Source organism: Pseudophryne corroboree, chromosome 8 (assembly GCF_028390025.1).
Source record: "Pseudophryne corroboree isolate aPseCor3 chromosome 8, aPseCor3.hap2, whole genome shotgun sequence".
Lineage (NCBI taxonomy): Eukaryota > Metazoa > Chordata > Amphibia > Anura > Myobatrachidae > Pseudophryne > Pseudophryne corroboree.
This window is the reverse complement of record NC_086451.1, coordinates 75,034,046-75,057,972: the sequence shown is the minus strand read 5'-3', so window position 1 is coordinate 75,057,972 and position 23,927 is coordinate 75,034,046. Positions and strand designations below refer to the sequence as shown.

Genomic DNA, 23,927 nt, shown 5'->3' with positions numbered 1-23,927 from the left:
AATGAGTTTTATTTTTATAGAATAAAAAAAACAACAACACACAAGTGAAGTCACACGACGAGTGTTTAACTTTTTCAGGCAATCACAATATAAGTATACTACTAACTATACTGGTGGTCAGTGTGGTCAGGTCACTGGTCAGTCACACTGGCAGTGGCACTCCTGCAGCAAAAGTGTGCACTGTTTAATTTTAATATAATATTATGTACTCCTGGCTCCTGCTATAACCTATAACTGGCACTGCAGTGCTCCCCAGTCTCCCCCACAATTATAAGCTGTGTGAGCTGAGCAGTCAGACAGATATATAATATATATAGATGATGCAGCACACTGGGCTGAGCCTGAGCAGTGCACACAGATATGGTATGTGACTGAGTCACTGTGTGTATCGCTTTTTTCAGGCAGAGAACGGATATATTAAATAAACTGCACTGTCTGGTGGTCACTCACTATATAATATTATGTACTCCTGGCTCCTGCTATAACCTATAACTGGCACTGCAGTGCTCCCCAGTCTCCCCCACAATTATAAGCTGTGTGAGCTGAGCAGTCAGACAGATATATAATATATATAGATGATGCAGCACACTGGGCTGAGCCTGAGCAGTGCACACAGATATGGTATGTGACTGAGTCACTGTGTGTATCGCTTTTTTCAGGCAGAGAACGGATATATTAAATAAACTGCACTGTCTGGTGGTCACTCACTAGTAAACTCTCTGCACTCTCTACACTTCTACAGTACTCCTCCTAGTCCTAAGCTCCAGTAAATCTCTCTCTCTTATAATCTAAATGGAGAGGACGCCAGCCACGTCCTCTCCCTATCAATCTCAATGCACGTGTGAAAATGGCGGCGACGCGCGGCTCCTTATATAGAATCCGAGTCTCGCGATAGAATCCGAGCCTCGCGAGAATCCGACAGCGTCATGATGACGTTCGGGCGCGCTCGGGTTAACCGAGCAAGGCGGGAAGATCCGAGTCGCTCGGACCCGTGAAAAAAAACATGAAGTTCGTGCGGGTTCGGATTCAGAGAAACCGAACCCGCTCATCTCTATTCATGACGTCCGTCCCCGCCGGATCGGGCAGTGTGTATGCACAGCACACTGCCCGATCCATCCATAGATATAGCTGCAGATCAATTGATCTGCAGATATATCTATCAGCATGTACCCACCTTAAGAGTTCTACATTAATTGACCTATTAAGCACCTATGTTTGTATTGTTACATCCTGTCATATGAATGTGCAAGGACTGAGACACCCATAGTGTCTCCAGATGTTGCAGTTGTGCTTGGTGCACCATGGAAACTTTCATCAACTCTACGCTAGGGGCAGATTCCAGTGTGAGCGATTAAGCCTTTGTGTATGCAGTAATTTAAGCGCCACTCCTATAAAACACAGTGACCATCCAGGAACACCCAATACATTTTTAATACACTGCTGCAAACGGGATGCGTTTGGCACCCCCGGCGGTCATGTGACCAACACCAAAATCCAAAACCCCCGCAAGAGACCGACGCCGGGATACCGGCAGCTGACATACCGAAGGTGAGTATCGGGGTGGGGGTTAGGGCACGGAGGGTTAGGCCTACCCGAAACCTCCAGAGGGTTTAGGGTTAAGGTAGGGAAGGGGAGAGGAGTAAAGTACTTATCCTTGTCCGGTGTCGGGATTCTCACTTTCGGGATGGCAGTCATGTTACCGTTGGCCGACAGGGGGCATAGCCTTTTGTGTGATGTGGCGTGGTCTCGGTGAGTGGGCATGGCCTTGCAGCACAGCCCTGTTATCAGCATTTTGGGGGCGCGCCCACCTCTCCCTGAGCAGCTAGGCAGCTCCCAGCTCACCTCCCTGCACTGTATAGATGGAGTCGGGACAGTTGGGTGGTACGTACTAGCCAATCAGCTCCTCGCTGTCATTTTTCAAATATAGACTGTAATATGGCAGCTAGCAGCTGATTGGTACTTTGGGGCATATGTACTAAGCATTGGATAGAGATATCATGGAGAGAGATAAAGGGGGTAATTCCAAGTTGATCGCAGCAGGACATTTTTTAGCAGTTGGGCAAAACCATGTGCAGTGCAGGGGAGGCAGATGTAACATGTGCAGAGAGAGATAGATTTGGGTGTGGTGAGTTAAATCTGGAATCTAAATTGCAGTGTAAAAGTAAAGCAGCCAGTATTTACCCTGCACAGAAACAAAATAACCCACCCAAATCTAACTCTCTCTGCAAATGTTATGTCTGCCCCCCTGCAGTGCACATGGTTTTGCCCAACTGCTAAAAATTTTCCTGCTGCGATCAACTTGGAATTACCCCCAAAGTACTAAACAACTAGCTCCTGTCATTTTTCAAGCACAGTCTGGAACATGGCAGGTAAGAGTTGATTGGCTGTTACTTTAGCTCTCCACTTTGTGTCTCTCCAAGGCTCTGTACATATGCCCCTTTATCTCTCTCCAAGGCGTGATACATCTGACCCTATGTGACACTGAGCTCATGTGATCATTCAGAGCCAATGTGCTGAAAGCTGGCAGCTTGATGATGTCACAGAAAGTTCCTCAGAAGCTCATTGAGCACATTCTTGCCAGTATGTGCAATTTTTTTTATTAAATATTCATAGTAGATGAGGCAAAAAAGGTGAATACAAAAAAGAAACTCTTCATCCGTGACACATAAATCTAAAATATGTTAATTATGTGCACTGTCAGCTTAGATGTCTGTGTGATGTGTGGGTGACAGGTTTTCTTTCATTTATTTTAAGGATTATCTGCTATACACCGTATTCTAAAACATTGTAATGAGCTTTTTTCTGTCAATTCTCTGGTAATGCTTAGAAAATGGGGGTGGTTAGGTTAGTGTCACTGTAAAACATCACTTTTATAGAATACATGGGTTATGTGTTTATAGTTTGTTTTAACTGACCTGCACTGCACATTGCAAAAGTTGGGAATTCTAACTACAGTGCTCACATTTGTTAGCAGGTTCTGTCAGTCTCAGTCACACAATGGCCCTCATTACGAGTTGTTCGCTTGCTAGCTGCTTTTAGCAGCATTGCACACGCTAGGCCACCGCCCTCTGGGAGTGTATCTTAGCTTAGCAGAAGTGCGAACGAAAGAGTAGCAGAACTGCTACTAAATAATTCCTTGCAGTTTCTGAGTAGCTCCAGACCTACTCCTAGATTGCGATCACCTCGGTCCGTTTAGTTCCTGGTTTGACGTCACAAACACGCCCTGCGTTCGGCCAGCCACTCCCCCGTTTCTCCAGCCACTCCCACGTTTTTCCCTGGCACGCCTGCGTTTTTTATCACACTCCCGGAAAACGCTCAGTTACCACCCAGAAACGCCCCTTTCCTGTCAATCACTCACCGATCAGCAGTGCGACTGAAAAGCGCTGCACGAACAACAGCAAAACTACGACGTTTTTAGTTAAATAACTAAGCGCATGTGCGCTGCGTACCATGCCCATGCGCATTTAGCAACAAATCGCAGCATAGCGAAAATCGTCAACGAGTGAACAAATCGGAATGACCACCAATGTAAACAAATCAGAGAATTTTAGGATATTCCTTAGCAAGAAATATACTCCTATTCAATAGAACAGACTTCTGGGAAGTGTCGTTAACCTTGCCGTGGTTGGATTTGATGCCTAAATTAAGGGGCCCATACACCTGAGATAAATTGGTACAATCTGACGTTTTGCAGATGACTGTGTCAATAAATCTGCAATGTATGGGATTCACAGATCGCAGATTTCGGCCACAATCGACTGGGATTGTTAAATCAGGTTTTTTAACATGTTTAATTTCACAGATAAATTGGACTGTAGATTGCTAGTATATGGGTAACAATCAGCAGATCTGTAAACTGATGAGTCTTTCCAGATTGGCAGATCTGTTTACATGCCCGTACACACTGGTCGATATATCGGCCGTTCTCTTGAACGGCCGATATATCGCGGGACCGTCGGCCAGTGTGTACGGCCGATACGTCTGTGAACTCCGTCGTTCACAGACGTATCACGTCGGCCGCGCAGCACAGCCGACGGCCAATATATCTACCGATATATTGGCGCGTCGCTGTGTGTGTACGGGGCAGTCGGCGGTGTGTACACACGCGGCGGCCGGCCGGCGGTGATTGACAGCTGAACTGGGCGGGCGGGTGTACACGCCCGCCCAGTTCATGACGTCAGTCCCCGACGGATCGGGCAGTGTGTATGCTGAACACACTGCTCGATCCATCCATAGATATATCTGCAGATCACAAATTTCTCACACCAAATAGAAAGGACATATGGCGCTACCATAGATTTTTACACCTCTTAGGTAATTATAAAGTCATCACTCTTATCCAATACACCTGGATTCTCAGGTGGAGCTCCGGCATTACCCCGGAGGTACGTCACTCCACGGTGACGTGTGCGTTCCACCGTTGTATTCTCGGCACCAGACAGGAAGTGCGTCACCCGGATGTGACGTTCGCGTTCCAAATCGAGCATTGAACTTCCTGTTTACGTTCCATAGCGCTGTAGTGCTCGTAATCCATTTCTCTGTGCCCATTCAATATTCCATCCACTTGGTGTTAGGATCATTCCATTCAGGGGACATATTATAAAGTGCTTTAGCCATCCCAGAATCAATGTACAATACAGAACAAATATAATGCCGGAGCTCCACCTGAGAATCCAGGTGTATTGGATAAGAGTGATGTATAGGGGTATATAAAGGGGCCACTTTTAGATGAGAGTTATGCTTCTGATGAAGGTCGTATGACCGAAAACGCGTTGGAGCAACTTCATTTTCATTATTGGACCGCTGTGACCCTGCACCAGGACTCTGAAAGATTTATCCTGACTATTTCCATCTGGGACTGATCTGGGTGATACATGCATTGTTTTTAATTGTTAAATGTGAGTGTAATTGTCCATTAAAGTCTGTTTATTTTATCCAGACTCTATTGCACTATATATATCTGTTTAAAGTTTTAGTACCACGGAGTGAGACCTCAGGACTAGGAAGAAACAGCTATATGTGGATGATATGCGAAATATATTCCTTTTCCATGTGAGTGGAACCAATAAAGGGGATTGATAAGACTGAATATCATCTGGTGTTGCACTATTGTTCTTCTTTTCTATTTTATAGATTTACGGAGCTTTATCTTAAAAGGATGTATTTGTAATAAGTATCAAATTGTTTAGAATCATTGGGACTTTATAATTGCCTAAGAGGTGTAAAAATCTATGGTAGCGACATATGTCTTTTCTATTTGGTGTGAGAAATTTGTGTTTTTAGAATCTTGGTGAAGGATTTAATTGAAAGTACATAGGCGGCCACTATAATTGGTGTAGCGCGGTTTGGAATATATCTTTTGTCTGGATATCTGCAGATCAATTGATCTGCAGATATATCTATTAGTGTGTACCCACCTTAACTGAAAATGATCTGCAAATCACTGAAAGATGTCTGTAATGTATGGGCAAGTCAGATGGACTGGTAACAATATATCTGGGAAATAAATTACAGGATCCCATCTGTGTCACAGATGTGATCATGTGATCTCCCCACTCCCCCTACCAAAATCTCCCCTTCCCCCTTCTCTGGGACCCTGTACATTACATATAGCTACAGCATATGAACTTGTACATGCCTTGTAAGTGAGTGGCGGCATCCCGCACAGCCATCGAATTCGGGCAGCCCCATGCATTTAACACCTACTTCTTTTGTGTAGATGTCACATTTCGGCTTCACAGACCTGTAATAAATGTGCTATATCCCGATGCATTCCACTAAGCGTATCACGTTATATAATATATATAGTATCAATAATGCATTTTTGTAGAGTACCATATCCACCTCTTGTGGAAGGGGGGCAGACACTACAGGAACCGGGACCGGTGGTTGTGCATAACCGGCAGTGGGAACTGTGCATGCGCAGTGCTCTGGCTTCTATAGACTGCATTGGCGGCAGCCCATAGAAGCCAGCTAGGGCTGACGATGAACAGGGAGTGGCTTCCCACAGGAAGCACACTCTCTACTAATTGCAGCCTGTATTGGCAGTCCCAGAGAGAGAAAACACCTCCCAATGGTACTGCCCGTAGTGTTTGATACATCCGAGTTGCACTGCTTATGGGCTAGTTAAACATATACTGTACACATACATCCTGATAACTATACATGCATGACTTATGTATGGACACATTCTCCTGTATACACAGATGTACATGAAGATATATAAATACCCCTGCAAGAACTGCACAGGCGGACGCAAACAGCGTCACAGACGGACAGACTGCTGTACCCCCAGCCCACATGGCGTTTCTAAGGCACTGGCAGACCTTGTTTGTATTTTTCCTTCTCTTTCTGGATCTTGCACACAAGAGTTTGTGTTAATTGGGGTGAAATTGGGAGTTTTCCAGTTTGCGGTTTAATTAGCAGTTGGAAATGAGAAAGTAGATTTGGATGTTAATATGTGTGTGGAGGAGGAAGCTGTGTAACCATTCAGGGGTAATGGGCAGGAGATCTCTCACCTCTGAAACCGAAGAGTAGCGATTTCACCAATAACAAACAAGGTCTGGAGCCGACACGGGGGCTTATATTAAAGAAACAAACACATGATGCCAGAAACAATGTTTACTGCAGTGTAACCTGTTGTTCTGTTCTGTTCTGTGTTCCGAGAAATGACGGGCAGTGATAACATTACTACCTAGGGGGTAGATTTGCCAAGAAGTGGATCTTCAAAACCCACGAAAAGAAAATAAGGATCAAATAGGGTTTGAGGCAACAATATTGTTAAAAAAGGGGCAGACTAGATGGGCCAAGTGATTCTTATCTGCCGTCAATTTCGGGATACGTTGTTAGGTCGACAGTCATTAGGTCGATCACTATAGGTCGACATGCATTAGGTTGACAGGGTCACTAGGTCGACATGTACTAGGTCAAAAGGTCAACATGAGTTTTTCACATTATTTTACAATTTGTGGACTTTTTCATACTTTACGATCCACATGGACTACAATTGGGAACGGTAACTTTGCCCGAAGCTTAGGGAGCCATGTGAGGGGACACGGTGCACTAGTTGGGTTTCCCCGTCACTTTACGAAGAAACCGACACCAAAAAAAGTAAAAAAAAAACTCATGTCGACCTTTTCACATGTCGACCTAGTACATGTCAACCTAATGACCCTGTCGACCTAATGCGTGTTGACCTATAGTGTTCGACCTAAGTTCTGTCGACCCAACGACCCATACCCATCAATTTCTATGTTTCTATACCAAGACCTTCAGAGGCTCACCATGGAAAGAAGTGCAGTGGCAAATACTGTATGTATCCCTGCTTGCAACACATTTTAATAATGCAATCACTGAATTCACCCCACTCCCTTCCCTGTCACACCCTTAGTAACCACCTAGGGCTGTCCAACACACCCTAGGGGGCACCCACATTGGGACCCACTAATGTATATATTATGTGTAGACAGAATTGTATCAATTCCAGAGCTTGTCTCTGTCAGCAGCCTTATGTGGGCCATACATCTACGTCCTGTATACAGTATATAGTCCTTTTTGGCTTGAGGAGCCTGCACACTGCACGCGCCGAGTGTCAAGCGTCTGTTTTTGTCTTTATTGCTCCTCTCTCTGATGTCACATTGACATAATGGGATGCGGTTAATATACCGCCTGCTGGGATCCCTACGTTCAGGATACCGACAGACGGGAAAAATGCTGGCGGTCGGAATCCCGACCACAGCCCCGTATTCCCACTTGGGTGGTGGGTCCACGCCACCACCCAAGTTGGAATATAACCTGCTCACCACCGGGCTTGTGAGGGGACTCGCTGACTGGATTCCAGCTGACAGGATGCCGCTGACTGTATAGTGACAGGCAGCATCTCATCAGCCGGTCACCCATATGTATTCTGAGATAATACATACCTCAGTTTCTTTCTAGGTGACTAAGCTATACAATAGTGAAAACGCAATCCAAATGAATCCCGTTGTTTTTGTGTGATGATGGAATAAACAGACAAAAATTCAGAAACAAATATTTTTGTCTTCATAGTTCATACACAGTCCCAAGGAGTACATTTGTCCCCAAAAAATGTCTATGTACAGACACAAACATTAGAACTTTATTATAAGTATAGGTAATCTTGTCAAAAGGGCTTTCAGTAAATTCCCCTAACAATAGTCTTTAAATATATATGTACTGTATTAATAAAAAATAATCCTGTTGGAGAAACATCACTGCTATTTTGCAACATACATGACGCCTTGAGATGTGGATACCTGTCTCTGGCCCTCATTCCGAGTTGTTCACTCGCAAGCTGCTTTTAGCAGCTTTACACACGCTAAGCCGCCGCCTACTGGGAGTGAATCTTCGCTTCTTAAAATTGCGAACGAAAGATTCGCAATATAGCGAAAAGACATCTCTGTGCAGTTTCTGAGTAGCTCGAGACTTACTCTGCATCTGCGATCAGTTCAGTGCTTGTCGTTCCTGGTTTGACGTCATAAACACACCCAGCGTTCGCCCAGACACTCCTCCGTTTCTCCAGCCACTCCCGCGTTTTTCCCAGAAACGGTAGCGTTTTTTCACACACTCCCATAAAACGGCCAGTTTCCGCCCAGAAACACCCACTTCCTGTCAATCACATTACAATCACCAGAACGAAGAAAAAAACTCGTAATGCCATGAGTAAAACTCCAAACTGCATAGCAAATTTACTTGGCGCAGTCGCAGTGCGGACATTGCGCATGCGCATTAGCGACTAATCGCTCCGTTGCGAGAAAAAAATAACGAGGGAACAACTCGGAATGACCCCCTCTGTGTGACCTTGGTGTGTGCTCGTGCAAGGTTTAATCAGCAGCATTCCAATAATGAATTCTCAAGGTTGAGTGTTACATTGTTCACCGATTGAAGAATTACGTTGTTCTTGAGATCCTGGCCATACGGAATGATATTGACATATGAACTTCCGGACTTGAAAGAGCTATTTTATTTTTTGTTGAATATAAGCGGATTCATTTGTTTCAGATACGTTATTCTCTGGTGTCATAGTCCTGATTTATTGTCATGCTTCCTGCTTCAGTTCAGAGACAATCAGTAATATACTTGCATCTGCTAAGTGAGTACTTCTGTGATTCATTTTCAGCAGCTAGAAAAAGGCAGTGGTTACATGTTATTTTTTTTGAGTAAAACATTATTTTGAAAAATATCATGTGCTATATAGGTAGATGACTTTTGGTTTCAGATGATCTGTAAAAATCTTTACAAATTCTGCATTTTTCAAGCCAAAAGGCCATGACCTTAAGAATATTGTTAACATTCATATAATGAGGAACCGCGCTTCTTCTCAGGGTAGGACTGGCCCATTGGTGTACAGGGAAAGGGGCCCACTCCTACCAGTAGGGTCAGTAATTTGGTGGACCGGGATCATAGATGTACTTGGGTACTTGGTTTGTGTCTATAGAAACTACACCAAGATTAACCCTCCTGTTGGTCAAAGTGGTTGGTCCTGACACACACCCCTGTCACCTCCATTATAAAAAGGCCCTCTGTTTTTACATGTCATCTCTAATTGTTGGCTAGTTCCGTCTGTGGTGGCTGTGGTATATTAACAACAACATAAAACAAACAGCTAACATAGACTAAAATAAGTTACATTTTACACACCGCATACCAATAATAATCAGTTTTTAACATAAAGTTTAGAAATATAAACTGAGGCAGTTCATGGGGTCCTAACCTGACAAGCGTGCACCCAAAGCAGCTTTCCTGTGACTGGTATGCGATACCAAACCAGCTCTTATGGCTTGTATACAGACTTTGGAGCAGATTTTGGGTGTTATGGCTTATGTGTGTAGAAGACCTAGTGTACAATGTGGCCTTACAATCTGCAGGCTTGGGTGGGAGCAGACCTCCAGTGTGGTTGCTCGGGTGTGGAGCAGACCTCCAGGCTGGCGGCTCGGGTGTGGAGCAGACCTCCAGGCTGACAGCTCGGGTGTGGAGCAGACCTCCAGTCTGGCGGCTCGGGTGTGGAGCAGACCTCCAGTCTGGCGGCTCGGGTGTGGAGCAGACCTCCAGTCTGGAGGCTTTTGTGTGGAGGAGACCTCCAGTCTGGAGGCGCGGGTGTGGAGCAGACCTCCAGTCTGTCTGGAGGCTCGGGTGTGGAGCAGACCTCCAGTCTGGGGGCTCGAGTGTGGAGCAGACCTCCAGTCTGGCGGCTCGGGTGTGGAGCAGACCTCCAGTCTGGAGGCTTGGGTGTGGAGCAGACCTCCAGTCTGGAGGCTTGGGTGTGGAGCAGACCTCCAGTCTGGAGGCTTGGGTGTGGAGCAGACCTCCAGTCTGGTGGTTTGGGTGTGGAGCACTGTCTGTACCACTGGGAGTAAGCTAGCAGTACCTTGCTCTTGCCACATGTTAAGGGATCCACCTCATGTGTGAATGCAGACCCCAGTAATCTTACATTGAATATAGGATATTCCACCCAGAACTGAACATTATTAAAAATTGTTTCTGTATAAAATTAAGGAACTCATATTGAATATAATCAAGATATAATTTATGTTTTAGATCTGAGTACATGTTATTTATTTTGCTGCTGTAACCTAATGGGCATACCCGTCATTCTAGAAACCTTGAATTACAACATAAAAACATTGATCCTCACCCAGTGGCAGGGTCTCTCATTGTGTGCTTCTTGTATGGTTATGGTGTTATGTTGTATATAATACACTTGTCCTCTCGCTGCAGGTATAAAGGCTTCATCAAGGATTGCCCTAGTGGTCAGCTGGACGCTGCAGGATTCCAGAAGATTTACAAACAGTTTTTCCCATTTGGAGACCCCACAAAATTTGCCACTTTTGTCTTCAATGTTTTCGACGAGAACAAAGTAAGTGTGCATCGGATTTCTGCGTGATACTAAATGAACAACGTTGCCTCTCATGGGGCCCAAAAACTCACGACTATGTAGGAACCACACGCCATGGGGCCTCTGCTCTTTAGATATCATATTTAATGGTGACAGAGAAAAATGGTAACACAAAACTGTTAACAATTAGGAAAAGGCCTTACAGGTAACATCCTGCGGTGACCAAATTTGTTACTACTTGTTTACATTTTTTTAGGGTAGCTAAAAAATAACTGAGGACCTGTGACGTTTTACACTGTGGAAGCAGCCATTTTGTTTGGTGTACCAGTATGCATCCTATCAACCTGCTTGAAACCAGCAACATCACTGAGGCTATTATTCATGAGGAATGTGTCTATATTTATGAGCTACAGTATATTAACTTAATTACCCCTGCAAAATGGCTGCCTTCTCTGTTTATAGATTACAGATGTAATTTAAATAAAATATCCTTATGAAGGTTTACCTGCATGATAGTAGTGGACCAAGGGTTGGGAACTATCAATGCCTGGTAAAACATACACACAGACCCCCAACACAAATGTTGACTCAACTCACCACTCACTCCACAATAGCTGTTCAACATGGGAGTGAGCTACTGATCACCATGGATTTGGCAGTGTCCTATGTCTGTATAGAGTATAATATAACTGTATTTTGAGCATGTCCAGTGGTCAGGTCATGTTGGAGGTGTAGTGTCCTGTTGTATGCAATTAGTGTCTGATCCTCTCCGACACTTCACTGAGGATCCGACACTTCACTATTCTATTGCGGGCCGTTTCCCCGCTGATTCCGACCATTAATTTTTGTCTTCTCATGTTTTTCGATATTTCTGCATTTTCGACAGGGCATAAAACCGGCACTTCAATTGAATAGTGAAATGTCGAAAGTGCAGATTATCGGCGGAAAGTGACGTCTTTCCGCCCTGTCGAAAATGTAGACACTAATTTAATATTGCCCTATGTCTGTATAGTGTAATAGAATTGTATTAGGCCCAAGTCCTGAGGTCAGGTCATGTTGGGGGTGTAATGTCCTATGTATCCTATGTCTGTATCCTATGTATTTATAGAGTGTATATGTAGAATTGTATTGTAATCATGTCCAGTGGCCAGGTCAGTGCTATTTCTAGGGCCATGCGAGCCATGTAATTGCATAGGGTGCCTGCGGCCACTGACTGCAACAGAATTCCATACAGTCTGGCATCCGTATGAAATATTGCTGAAAATGTCCCTCCCAAAATGGCCACCACCTCAGAAGAGACAGATGCTAGTGGTGGGTTAGCGTGCATTAACCCAATGATTACCATGCGGGGGAAAGACTAATTATTAACTTTTCCCCAGGTGACGCCAACAAGTAGCTGCGGTGTATACCCGGTGGCTAATTATATATGACCCCATGGGCCTTATTCAGGTTTGTTAGCAAACCAAAAAACACTAATGGGCAAAACCTTGTTGCCCTGCAGGTGGGGCAGATGCAACAGAGAGATTTAGATTTGGTTGGGGTGTGTTCAAACTGCAATCTAAATTGCAGTGTAAAAATAAAGCAGCCAGTATTTACCCTGCACAGAAACAATATAACCCACCCAAATCTAAATCCCTCTGCACATGCTATATCTGTGTCCCCCCCCCCCCCCCCCCCCCCTGCAGTGCACATGGTTTTACCCAGTAGTGTGCTTTTTTGGTTCGCTAACAAACCTGAATAAGGCCCTAAGGGGGACATTTACTAAGCAGTGATAAGAGCGGAGAAGTGAGCCAGTGGAGAAGTTGCCCCATCAACCAATCAGCAGCTCTGTATCATTTTATAGTATGCAAATTATAGATGTTACTTCAGTGCTGATTGGTTGCCATGGGCACTTCTCCACTGGCTCACTTCTCCACTCTTATCACTGCTTAGTAAATGTCCCCCTATGTGTATTAGTGTGGAAGGTTATTCACAGGTCGTTAGGAGGAGCCAGTACTCAGAAATAATCCTGTACCTTCAATGGTATGGCTTATAGTAAATATACACTCATAAATAGCACATGTACTAAAGGCAGTGTCCATAACTCTCATTATTAAGAAATAATTAGTTACACTCCTACTTTTATGACACAGATCATTTTTACTCTGTCCCCTCTTCTAATGCTGGCCATACACTAGGTCGATATTGTGTACGAATCGAATACACGATATCGACCTATCATTCGACCCATTGCATGCACATTGTGCATGTTAATGGATGCAAATAGAATGCGATGTGTGGCTCCGCTGGTCCCACGTCGCATCAGCTGATCATATGTACTGCACATATGAATAGCTGATCCTAGCATAATAATCCAGGTTGGAGCCGCAGTGGAAAGGGTCAGACACGAGACTTGTGTTGGAGAGTGGCATAAGTGTTCTAACAGCTCTCATTCATATTAATACATACAAATAATCAGAGACATTAGGTTCTCTGCGCAGACCAGGTTTGCATTTGCTAATGTAAATAAGTGCTATTTCCGTCTAAGGCTGTAAAAAGTCTGAAATGAAGACAATTTACTGTCATTTTGCCAGAAGAAGAATTATGTTTTTATCATTTGGAAATGTTGAATCGTATCTTTGTAAGTCCATTGTTAGATGAGTAGTAACATTGAAGCTAAACAGTGGGACTGTCATACCATTGCTCAGCCAGGCGTGTTACCTTCTGTATCTCTGCAGGACGGGCGGATTGAGTTTGCAGAGTTTATCCAGGCCTTGTCTGTCACCTCGCGCGGGACCCTGGATGAGAAACTGAGATGTGAGTGATCTACTGTATGCTGGATATTATTAATTATTACCAGTTATTTAAACCTATGCAAGCACATGGAGCATATACAAACTCCACAAAGTTAGGGCTATAATGGAAATGTGCTATATATAATGTATTTACACGTCACATAACTATTGTATATATGTACTCTGTATAAGGCATTTACACGTCCCATCATTGCCAGATTTATGTACTCTGTATAAGGCATTTATATGTCCTATCACTGCCAGATGTATGTAACATGTATAAGGCTTTTATATGTCCCATCACTACCAGATGTATGTACCCTGTATAAGGCATTTACATGTCCCATCATTGCCAGAAGTATGTACCCTGTATAAGGCATTTATATGTCCCATCATTGCCAGATGTATGTACCCTGTATAAGGCATTTATATGTCCCATCACTGCCAGATGTATGTACCCTGTATAAGGCATTCAGTTACTGCCACCAGCTGAAGTGACATTTTTTTAGGCAGTACCCAGGGCAAGCTTCAGCCCTCATCTGCACACACAGTTATTTATACTTGAAAAATAGGTAACATGGGCTGCTTGGGGTCTTGGGTCATAAAACACAGAACCAGAACTAGAATTATTGTATTTAATTAAAAATTATCTTTAGAGCTTATAGTTACAAACAAAAAAGGTTACAAAATTATAATAGTTTAAATAGACACACAAGTAATAACCATTTCATGAAATAAAATAAAAGGAAGAAAACCAAGTTTAGATCACCGGTAGTGTTGATCGATGGTATGGAAGTGAAGTCTCTTCTTGTGGTTTTGCTTTCACCATGATCCCATGGATCCCTTCATGACAATGAACACTATCTGTGGAGTGTTTCTCATATTTAAACCCAACGCAGTTCACTCGCAGCCCCCACCTCTTGGAGTTCCTTTTAACCCTTCCAAAACCATAATTGTTTGATTATAAGGTTATGCTATGGGGTCTCTGGGTCACTTAAGCAGGGGCAGATGCTCTTATCTGTATTACTGTTTGAAGCCTGGAAACAAGGCCTGTGTCAACAAACTCTAGCTCTGTTATACACCAGCCCAGGAAGAAAGTTCCACACCTTGGTAGACAGTGTGTCTTTCTCTGGGTTTTTAGGTTTGACATCTACTGTGCTATACGCAAACTCCAACCTCTGGTCACTGTTCCATACAGGATTCTAGGGCTATTAGCATTTTGTCTCTGAACTTCTGGTGTGTATGAGTAAATTCCAGCAAAATAAATTAACTTTCCATTCATGTGTCATCCACAGACATTTTCCTCAATACCGTATACCATGATACATTATGTAATGCGAATAATATAATTTTGTAATCATGCCTATTCCAATATAAAATTGGGCATTCCCTACACACTGTATAAGGAATTATTGGGGGGAATTCAAATGTTTGAAAAGTCAGTTGGGTGTCTATTTGGGTGTCCTATCTAATAGATAGGAAAAAAACAGACACCCAACCGACTTTTCAAACATTTGAATTTCCCCCTATATGTCCCAACACTGCCAGATGTATGTACTCTATATAAGGAATTTATATGTCCCATCACTGCCAGATGTATGTACTCTATATAAGGAATTTATATGTCCCATCACTGCCAGATGTATGTACTCTATATAAGGAATTTATATGTCCCATCATTGCCAGATGTATGCACCATGTATAAGGCATTTACACATCCCATCACTGCCAGATGTATGTACTCTGTATAAGGAATTTATGTGTCCCATCACTGCCGGATGTATGTACCCTGTATAATGCATTTACATGTCCCATCACTGCCAGATGTATGTACCCTGTATAAGGAGTTTATATGTCCCATCACTGCCGGATGTATGTACCCTGTATAATGCATTTACATGTCCCATCACTGCCAGATGTATGTACCCTGTATAAGGAATTTATCTGTCCCATCACTGCCAGATGTATGTACCCTGTATAAGGAATTTATGTGTCCCATCACTGCCAGATGTATGTACCCTGTATAATGCATTTATGTGTCCCATCACTGCCAGATGTATGTACCCTGTATAATGCATTTATGTGTCCCATCACTGCCAGATGTATGTACCCTGTATAAGGCATTTATGTGTCCCATCACTGCCAGATGTATGTACCCTGTATAAGGAATTTGTGTCCCATCACTGCCAGATGTATGTACCCTATATAAGGCATTTATGTTTCCCATCACTGCTGGATGTATGTACTTTGTATAAGGCATTTATGTGTCCCATCACTGCCAGATGTATGTACTCTGTATAATGCATTTATGTGTCCCATCACTGCCAGATGTATGTACCCTGTATAAGGCATTTATGTGTCCCATCACTGCTGGATGTATGTACTTTGTATAAGGCATTTATGTGTCCCATCACTGCCAGATGTATGTACCCTATATAAGGCATTTATGTTTTCCATCACTGCTGGATGTATGTACTTTGTATAAGGCATTTATGTGTCCCATCACTGCCAGATGTATGTACTTTGTATAAGGCATTTATATGTCCCATCACTGCCAGATGTATGTACCCTGTATAAGGCATTTATGTGTCCCATCACTGCTGGATGTATGTACTTTGTATAAGGCATTTATGTGTCCCATCACTGCCAGATGTATGTACCCTATATAAGGCATTTATGTTTTCCATCACTGCTGGATGTATGTACTTTGTATAAGGCATTTATGTGTCCCATCACTGCCAGATGTATGTACTTTGTATAAGGCATTTATGTGTCCCATCACTGCCAGATGTATGTACTCTGTATAATGCATTTATGTGTCCCATCACTGCCAGATGTATGTACCCTGTATAAGGCATTTATGTGTCCCATCACTGCTGGATGTATGTACTTTGTATAAGGCATTTATGTGTCCCATCACTGCCAGATGTATGTACCCTGTATAATGCATTTATGTGTCCCATCACTGCCAGATGTATGTACCCTGTATAAGGCATTTATGTGTCCCATCACTGCCAGATGTATGTACCCTGTATAAGGAATTTGTGTCCCATCACTGCCAGATGTATGTACCCTATATAAGGCATTTATGTGTCCCATCACTGCTGGATGTATGTACTTTGTATAAAGCATTTATGTGTCCCATCACTGCCAGATGTATGTACCCTGTATAAGGCATTTATGTGTCCCATCACTGCCAGATGTATGTACTGTATAAGGCATTTATGTGTCCCAACACTGCCAGATGTATGTACTTTGTATAAAGCATTTATGTGTCCCATCACTGCCAGATGTATGTACCCTGTATAAGGCTTTTATGTGTCCCATCACTGCCAGATGTATGTACCCTGTATAATGCATTTACATGTCCCATCACTGCCAGATGTTTGTACCCTGTATAAGGCCTTTATGTGTCCCATCACTGCTGGATGTATGTACTTTGTATAAGGCATTTATGTGTCCCATCACTGCCAGATGTATGTACCCTGTATAAGGCATTTATATGTCCCATCACTGCCAGATGTATGTACTCTGTATAATGCATTTATGTGTCCCAACACTGCCAGATGTATGTACCCTGTATAAGGCTTTTATGTGTCCCATCACTGCCAGATGTATGTACCCTGTATAATGCATTTACATGTCCCATCACTGCCAGATGTTTGTACCCTGTATAAGGCCTTTATGTGTCCCATCACTGCTGGATGTATGTACTTTGTATAAGGCATTTATGTGTCCCATCACTGCCAGATGTATGTACCCTGTATAAGGCATTTATATGTCCCATCACTGCCAGATGTATGTACTCTGTATAATGCATTTATGTGTCCCATCACTGCCAGATGTATGTACCCTATATAAGGCATTTATGTGTCCCAACACTGCCAGATGTATGTACTCTGTATAATGCATTTATGTGTCCCATCACTGCCAGATGTATGTACCCTGTATAAGGCATTTATGTGTCTCACCACTGCCAGATGTATGTACTCTGTATAATGCATTTGATTTATGTGTCCCATCACTGCTGGATGTATGTACTTTGTATAATGCATTTATGTGTCTCATCACTGCCAGATGTATGTACCCTATATAAGGCATTTATGTGTCCCAACACTGCCAGATGTATGTACTCTGTATAATGCATTTATGTGTCCCATCACTGCCAGATGTATGTACCCTGTATAAGGCATTTATGTGTCTCACCACTGCCAGATGTATGTACTCTGTATAATGCATTTGATTTATGTGTCCCATCACTGCTGGATGTATGTACTTTGTATAATGCATTTATGTGTCTCATCACTGCCAGATGTATGTACCCTGTATAAGGCATTTATGTGTCCCATCACTGCCAGATGTATGTACCCTATATAAGGCATTTATGTGTCCCATCACTGCTGGATGTATGTACTTTGTATAAGGCATTTATGTGTCCCATCACTGCCAGATGTATGTACTTTGTATAAGGCATTTATGTGTCCCATCACTGCCAGATGTATGTACCCTATATAAGGCATTTATGTGTCCCATCACTGCTGGATGTATGTACTTTGTATAAGGCATTTATGTGTCCCATCACTGCCAGATGTATGTACCCTATATAAGGCATTTATGTGTCCCAACACTGCCAGATGTATGTACTCTGTATAATGCATTTATGTTTCCCATCACTGCCAGATGTATGTACCCTGTATAAGGCATTTATATGTCCCATCACTGCCAGATGTATGTACTCTGTATAATGCATTTATGTGTCCCAACACTGCCAGATGTATGTACCCTGTATAAGGCTTTTATGTGTCCCATCACTGCCAGATGTATGTACCCTGTATAATGCATTTACATGTCCCATCACTGCCAGATGTTTGTACCCTGTATAAGGCCTTTATGTGTCCCATCACTGCTGGATGTATGTACTTTGTATAAGGCATTTATGTGTCCCATCACTGCCAGATGTATGTACCCTGTATAAGGCATTTATATGTCCCATCACTGCCAGATGTATGTACTCTGTATAATGCATTTATGTGTCCCATCATTGCCAGATGTATGTACCCTATATAAGGCATTTATGTGTCCCAACACTGCCAGATGTATGTACTCTGTATAATGCATTTATGTGTCCCATCACTGCCAGATGTATGTACCCTGTATAAGGCATTTATGTGTCTCACCACTGCCAGATGTATGTACTCTGTATAATGCATTTGATTTATGTGTCCCATCACTGCTGGATGTATGTACTTTGTATAATGCATTTATGTGTCTCATCACTGCCAGATGTATGTACCCTATATAAGGCATTTATGTGTCCCAACACTGCCAGATGTATGTACTCTGTATAATGCATTTATGTGTCCCATCACTGCCAGATGTATGTACCCTGTATAAGGCATTTATGTGTCTCACCACTGCCAGATGTATGTACTCTGTATAATGCATTTGATTTATGTGTCCCATCACTGCTGGATGTATGTACTTTGTATAATGCATTTATGTGTCTCATCACTGCCAGATGTATGTACCCTGTATAAGGCATTTATGTGTCCCATCACTGCCAGATGTATGTACCCTATATAAGGCATTTATGTGTCCCATCACTGCTGGATGTATGTACTTTGTATAAGGCATTTATGTGTCCCATCACTGCCAGATGTATGTACTTTGTATAAGGCATTTATGTGTCCCATCACTGCCAGATGTATGTACCCTATATAAGGCATTTATGTGTCCCATCACTGCTGGATGTATGTACTTTGTATAAGGCATTTATGTGTCCCATCACTGCCAGATGTATGTACCCTATATAAGGCATTTATGTGTCCCAACACTGCCAGATGTATGTACTCTGTATAATGCATTTATGTGTCCCATCACTGCCAGATGTATGTACCCTGTATAAGGCATTTATGTGTGTCATCACTGCCAGATGTATGTACTCTGTATAATGCATTTGATTTATGTGTCCCATCACTGCTGGATGTATGTACTTTGTATAATGCATTTATGTGTCTCATCACTGCCAGATGTATGTACCCTGTATAAGGCATTTATGTGTCCCATCACTGCCAGATGTATGTACCCTATATAAGGCATTTATGTGTCCCATCACTGCTGGATGTATGTACTTTGTATAAGGCATTTATGTGTCCCATCACTGCCAGATGTATGTACCCTATATAAGGCATTTATGTGTCCCATCACTGCTGGATGTATGTACTTTGTATAAGGCATTTATGTGTCCCATCACTGCCAGATGTATGTACTCTGTATAATGCATTTATGTGTCCCATCACTGCTGGATGTATGTACTTTGTATAAGGCATTTATGTGTCCCATCACTGCCAGATGTATGTACCCTATATAAGGCATTTATGTGTCCCATCACTGCCAGATGTATGTACTTTGTATAAGGCATTTATGTGTCCCATCACTGCCAGATGTATGTACCCTATATAAGGCATTTATGTGTCCCATCACTGCCAGATGTATGTACTTTGTATAAGGCATTTATGTGTCCCAACACTGCCAGATGTATGTACTCTGTATAATGCATTTATGTGTCCCATCACTGCCAGATGTATGTACTCTGTATAATGCATTTATGTGTCCCATCACTGCCAGATGTATGTACCCTATATAAGGCATTTATGTGTCCCATCACTGCCAGATGTATGTACTTTGTATAAGGCATTTATGTGTCCCAACACTGCCAGATGTATGTACTCTGTATAATGCATTTATGTGTCCCATCACTGCCAGATGTATGTACTCTATATAAGGCATTTATATGTCCCATCACTGCCAGATGTATGTACTCTATATAAGGAATTTATGTGTCCCATCACTGCTGGATGTATGTACTTTGTATAAGGCATTTATGTGTCCCATCACTGCCAGATGTATGTACTCTGTATAATGCATTTATGTGTCCCATCACTGCCAGATGTATGTACCCTGTATAAGGCATTTATGTGTCCCATCACTGCCAGATGTATGTACCCTATATAGGGCATTTATGTGTCCCATCACTGCCAGATGTATGTACCCTGTATAAGGCATTTATGTGTCCCATCACTGCCAGATGTATGTACCCTATATAAGGCATTTATGTGTCCCATCACTGCCAGATATATGTACCCTATATAAGGCATTTATGTGTCCCATCACTGCCAGATGTATAAGGCATTTATTTGTCCCATCACTGCCAGATGTATGTACCCTGTATAAAGCATTTACATGTTCCATCACTGCCAGATGTATGTACCCTGTATAAAGCATTTACATGTCCCATCACGTGTCCCATTAACGTGTCACAAAGGAAGCTAGCCTGTAAATGTGCAGCCCTCTCACCTTCAGAAAAGAGAAACCATTAATGTTGTACTTAGATTGTTTCTGTGAATAATTATTGCTATTATTTCACCAACGTCATATGCTTCACTAATGTCCTATGCTTCAGTAACGTCATATGCAATTACACAAAATAAAAGATACAAACCACATTACACACTGCTTTTTTGTAGATCTAGGGATAATATGAAAAATAAATGCTGGGATTCCCAAAAAAGTAAATCTTCCTTTTCCCATTTCTATGATAACCATAAAAGTATGTTGCTGTTTTATAAGTCTCTTTTATATGTCTCTGGATGTTAAATAATGTAATAAGATATTCTGGACATTATATTATTTATACATAAGTTACATTTTCCCTTTTATATGAACAGCGCTGTGCTTATGACTAGCCCGGGGATAGTTCTGCAAGTCTGAAGAGGAGTGATTGCCTGCATTGATGATTCCTCTCTCCTTTCCGCAGGGGCATTTAAACTGTATGACTTGGATAATGATGGGTACATCACACGAAATGAGATGCTGGACATTGTGGATGCAATTTATCAGATGGTGGTAAGTGCTAAGGGGCACAGACACTGTGGTGTCATCTGTCTCTCTGCAGGTTAGGCTGTAATTATGTGTCGCTGAGCCTCTCTGTCTCTATGTGTCTCACCATGCTGGGAATTGTTTTATGCCCAGTCTTTTTTTCTTGTGGCCTTCGATAATCTGAATTAAATCACGTCTAATAATTAACATGCCTATACTAACCAATTGTAACATACACAGATAGATAGATAGATAGATAGATAGATAGATAGATAGATAGATAGATAGATAGATAGATAGATAGATAGATAGAGATAATTACAATTACTGGTACAGAAACTTGAAGTGAACAGCCAGTGGCTTGGGGGCTGCCAAGGACCCCAGATGCTTCAGGGATTTTGAGAGGATGAAATTGATTTAAGATGCTGAATAAACACTCCTGCCATGGGTAGTCCCCCCACCCCCAGAAAAGTGGGCTCCCCTCCCACATCCTGCCCACTTCCTCGTGAAGTGAGCAGGATGGCAAGATAAATACCAGTAATCCTCGGTCATTGCGGATGGGACGGGGCCTAGTTATGCAATTCTATTGTAATAGTGTCATTTAGGCCCCACCCCCTATTTAAATATGCGTGATTCATTGCATTTTTCCACTAGGGGCGGAGTTACTGGTCCGGCCCTGCCCCAATCACCGCCCACCTGCATCTTCTCTATGGGCTTCTCCTGGAGAGGAAAGAACAAAAGTCAGCATGTATGCTGTGAGCGGTCTTTTGCTGGGGGGGGGGAGTGGGGGTGACCTGGGGAGGGAATGGTGCTGCTGCCTGCTGTGAGCGGTCTTTTGCTGGGGGGGAGTGGGGGTGACCTGGGGAGGGAGAGAATGGTGCTGCTGACTGCTGTGAGCGGTCTTTTGCTGGGGGGGAGTGGGGGTGACCTCGGGAGGGAGAATGGTGCTGATGTGAGCACTTTGAGCACGGTTGATTCTATATCGGAGTGGGAGAAGGGACCTTCTGACGTACTTAGGGGAGGAGACACGTCACCAGGGGGAGGAGCTACGGGCGAACAGGGTACCCGAAAAGTACCCTCGCGGGCTCGCTTCGCTCGCCACGCTTCGGGCTCGGTGGCTCGCTTCGCTCGCCACCTGATTACTAAAGGTAATAGTTGGTGGCGTGGATAGTAGAGGAACTATCCCGCTGGCATAGCTCCTCCCCCTTGTGTCGTGGCTCCTCCCCCTGACGGAAATGGTCCCTTAGCCCACTTGATTCTAGCATCTACCCTTTGAGCACATTGAGCACTTGACCACACCCCCTCACACAATTGGTCACACCCACTAAAACTTGGTCACGCCCACTCCACTTCTGACTCCACCCCTCCTTGATAGCACAACCACTTATGGTGCCCCCCCCCCCCCCCCCCCGTAATTTTTTTCTGGATCCGCCCCTGTCTGTGTGTCAGCGTGGAAGGCTGTAAAGAGTGTTAGCTCTTCTGGGGCAGGACTGAGGGGAAAGACTGAAATATTCTCTGCCAAGCTCTGCACAATATGTGTGTGATATATAAATGTGTATAAATAATAACAATAGTCAACATTATCTTTGGCATAGTCCAAGGTCACTAATTATTCCATGATGTAGTAACACAAACGCTATATACCTTTCACCCTGTTCATGTGGCACCTATATATTGAACTTGGGATCCGGTCTGAAGATCGACACGGTCTAGACCGACAATGTTTAGGTCGACCACTATAGGTCGACAGTCACTAGGTTGACAGGGTTGGAAGGTGAAAAGGTCGACATGAGTTTTTCACATTTTTTTATATTTTTTTGAATTTTTTCATACTTAACGATCCACGTGGACTACGATTGGAACTGTAATCTGTGCCGAGCAAAATTGGTAGCGAAGCGAGGCACCTTACCCGAAGCACGGGGACACGGTGCACTAATTAGGGTTCCCGGTCACTCTTCGAAGAAAACGACTCAAAAAACACACACACCTCATGTCGACCTTTTGACCTGTCGACCTAGCACATGTCGACCTAGAAACCCTGTCGACCTTCCAACCCTGTCGACCTAGTGACTGACGACCTATAGTGGTCGACCTAAACATTGTCGACCTAGACAGTGTCGATCTAATGATCCACACCCTTTGAACTTACCCATAGCATCCATTGGATACCCACAGTTTGTATTGTTATGCAGATGGTAACATTAATGGTCAACTCCAGTCACTGCTTTGGGACTGGAAGCCACATATTTGAAAAACACTTCCTTTCAGATGTTTTGACCATTATCTTATGCACATAGTTATAGCAAACAAAACAGCGTAACAGAACATTTCACCTCTCTATAAGAAAGTACTTCAGTATAAGGCTAATTCAGTGCCAAGGGGGGAGATGTGGCTTCATAAAGATCAGTTCCCACAGGCAA

The 23,927-nt window shown here is 43.1% G+C and overlaps 1 protein-coding gene across 2 annotated transcripts in view; it reads left to right on the top strand.

Annotated features, from left to right (window-relative positions):
* Positions 1–23,927, top strand: part of NCS1 (neuronal calcium sensor 1) — a 159,043-nt gene that overhangs the window by 108,891 nt on the left and 26,225 nt on the right. For both annotated transcript variants that reach the window (XM_063936683.1, XM_063936682.1), the window contains exons 3-5: positions 10,738–10,876; positions 13,573–13,651; positions 21,446–21,534. In XM_063936683.1, coding sequence (XP_063792753.1) covers positions 10,738–10,876; positions 13,573–13,651; positions 21,446–21,534 — 307 coding nt within the window. The remainder of the gene's footprint in view (positions 1–10,737; positions 10,877–13,572; positions 13,652–21,445; positions 21,535–23,927) is intronic.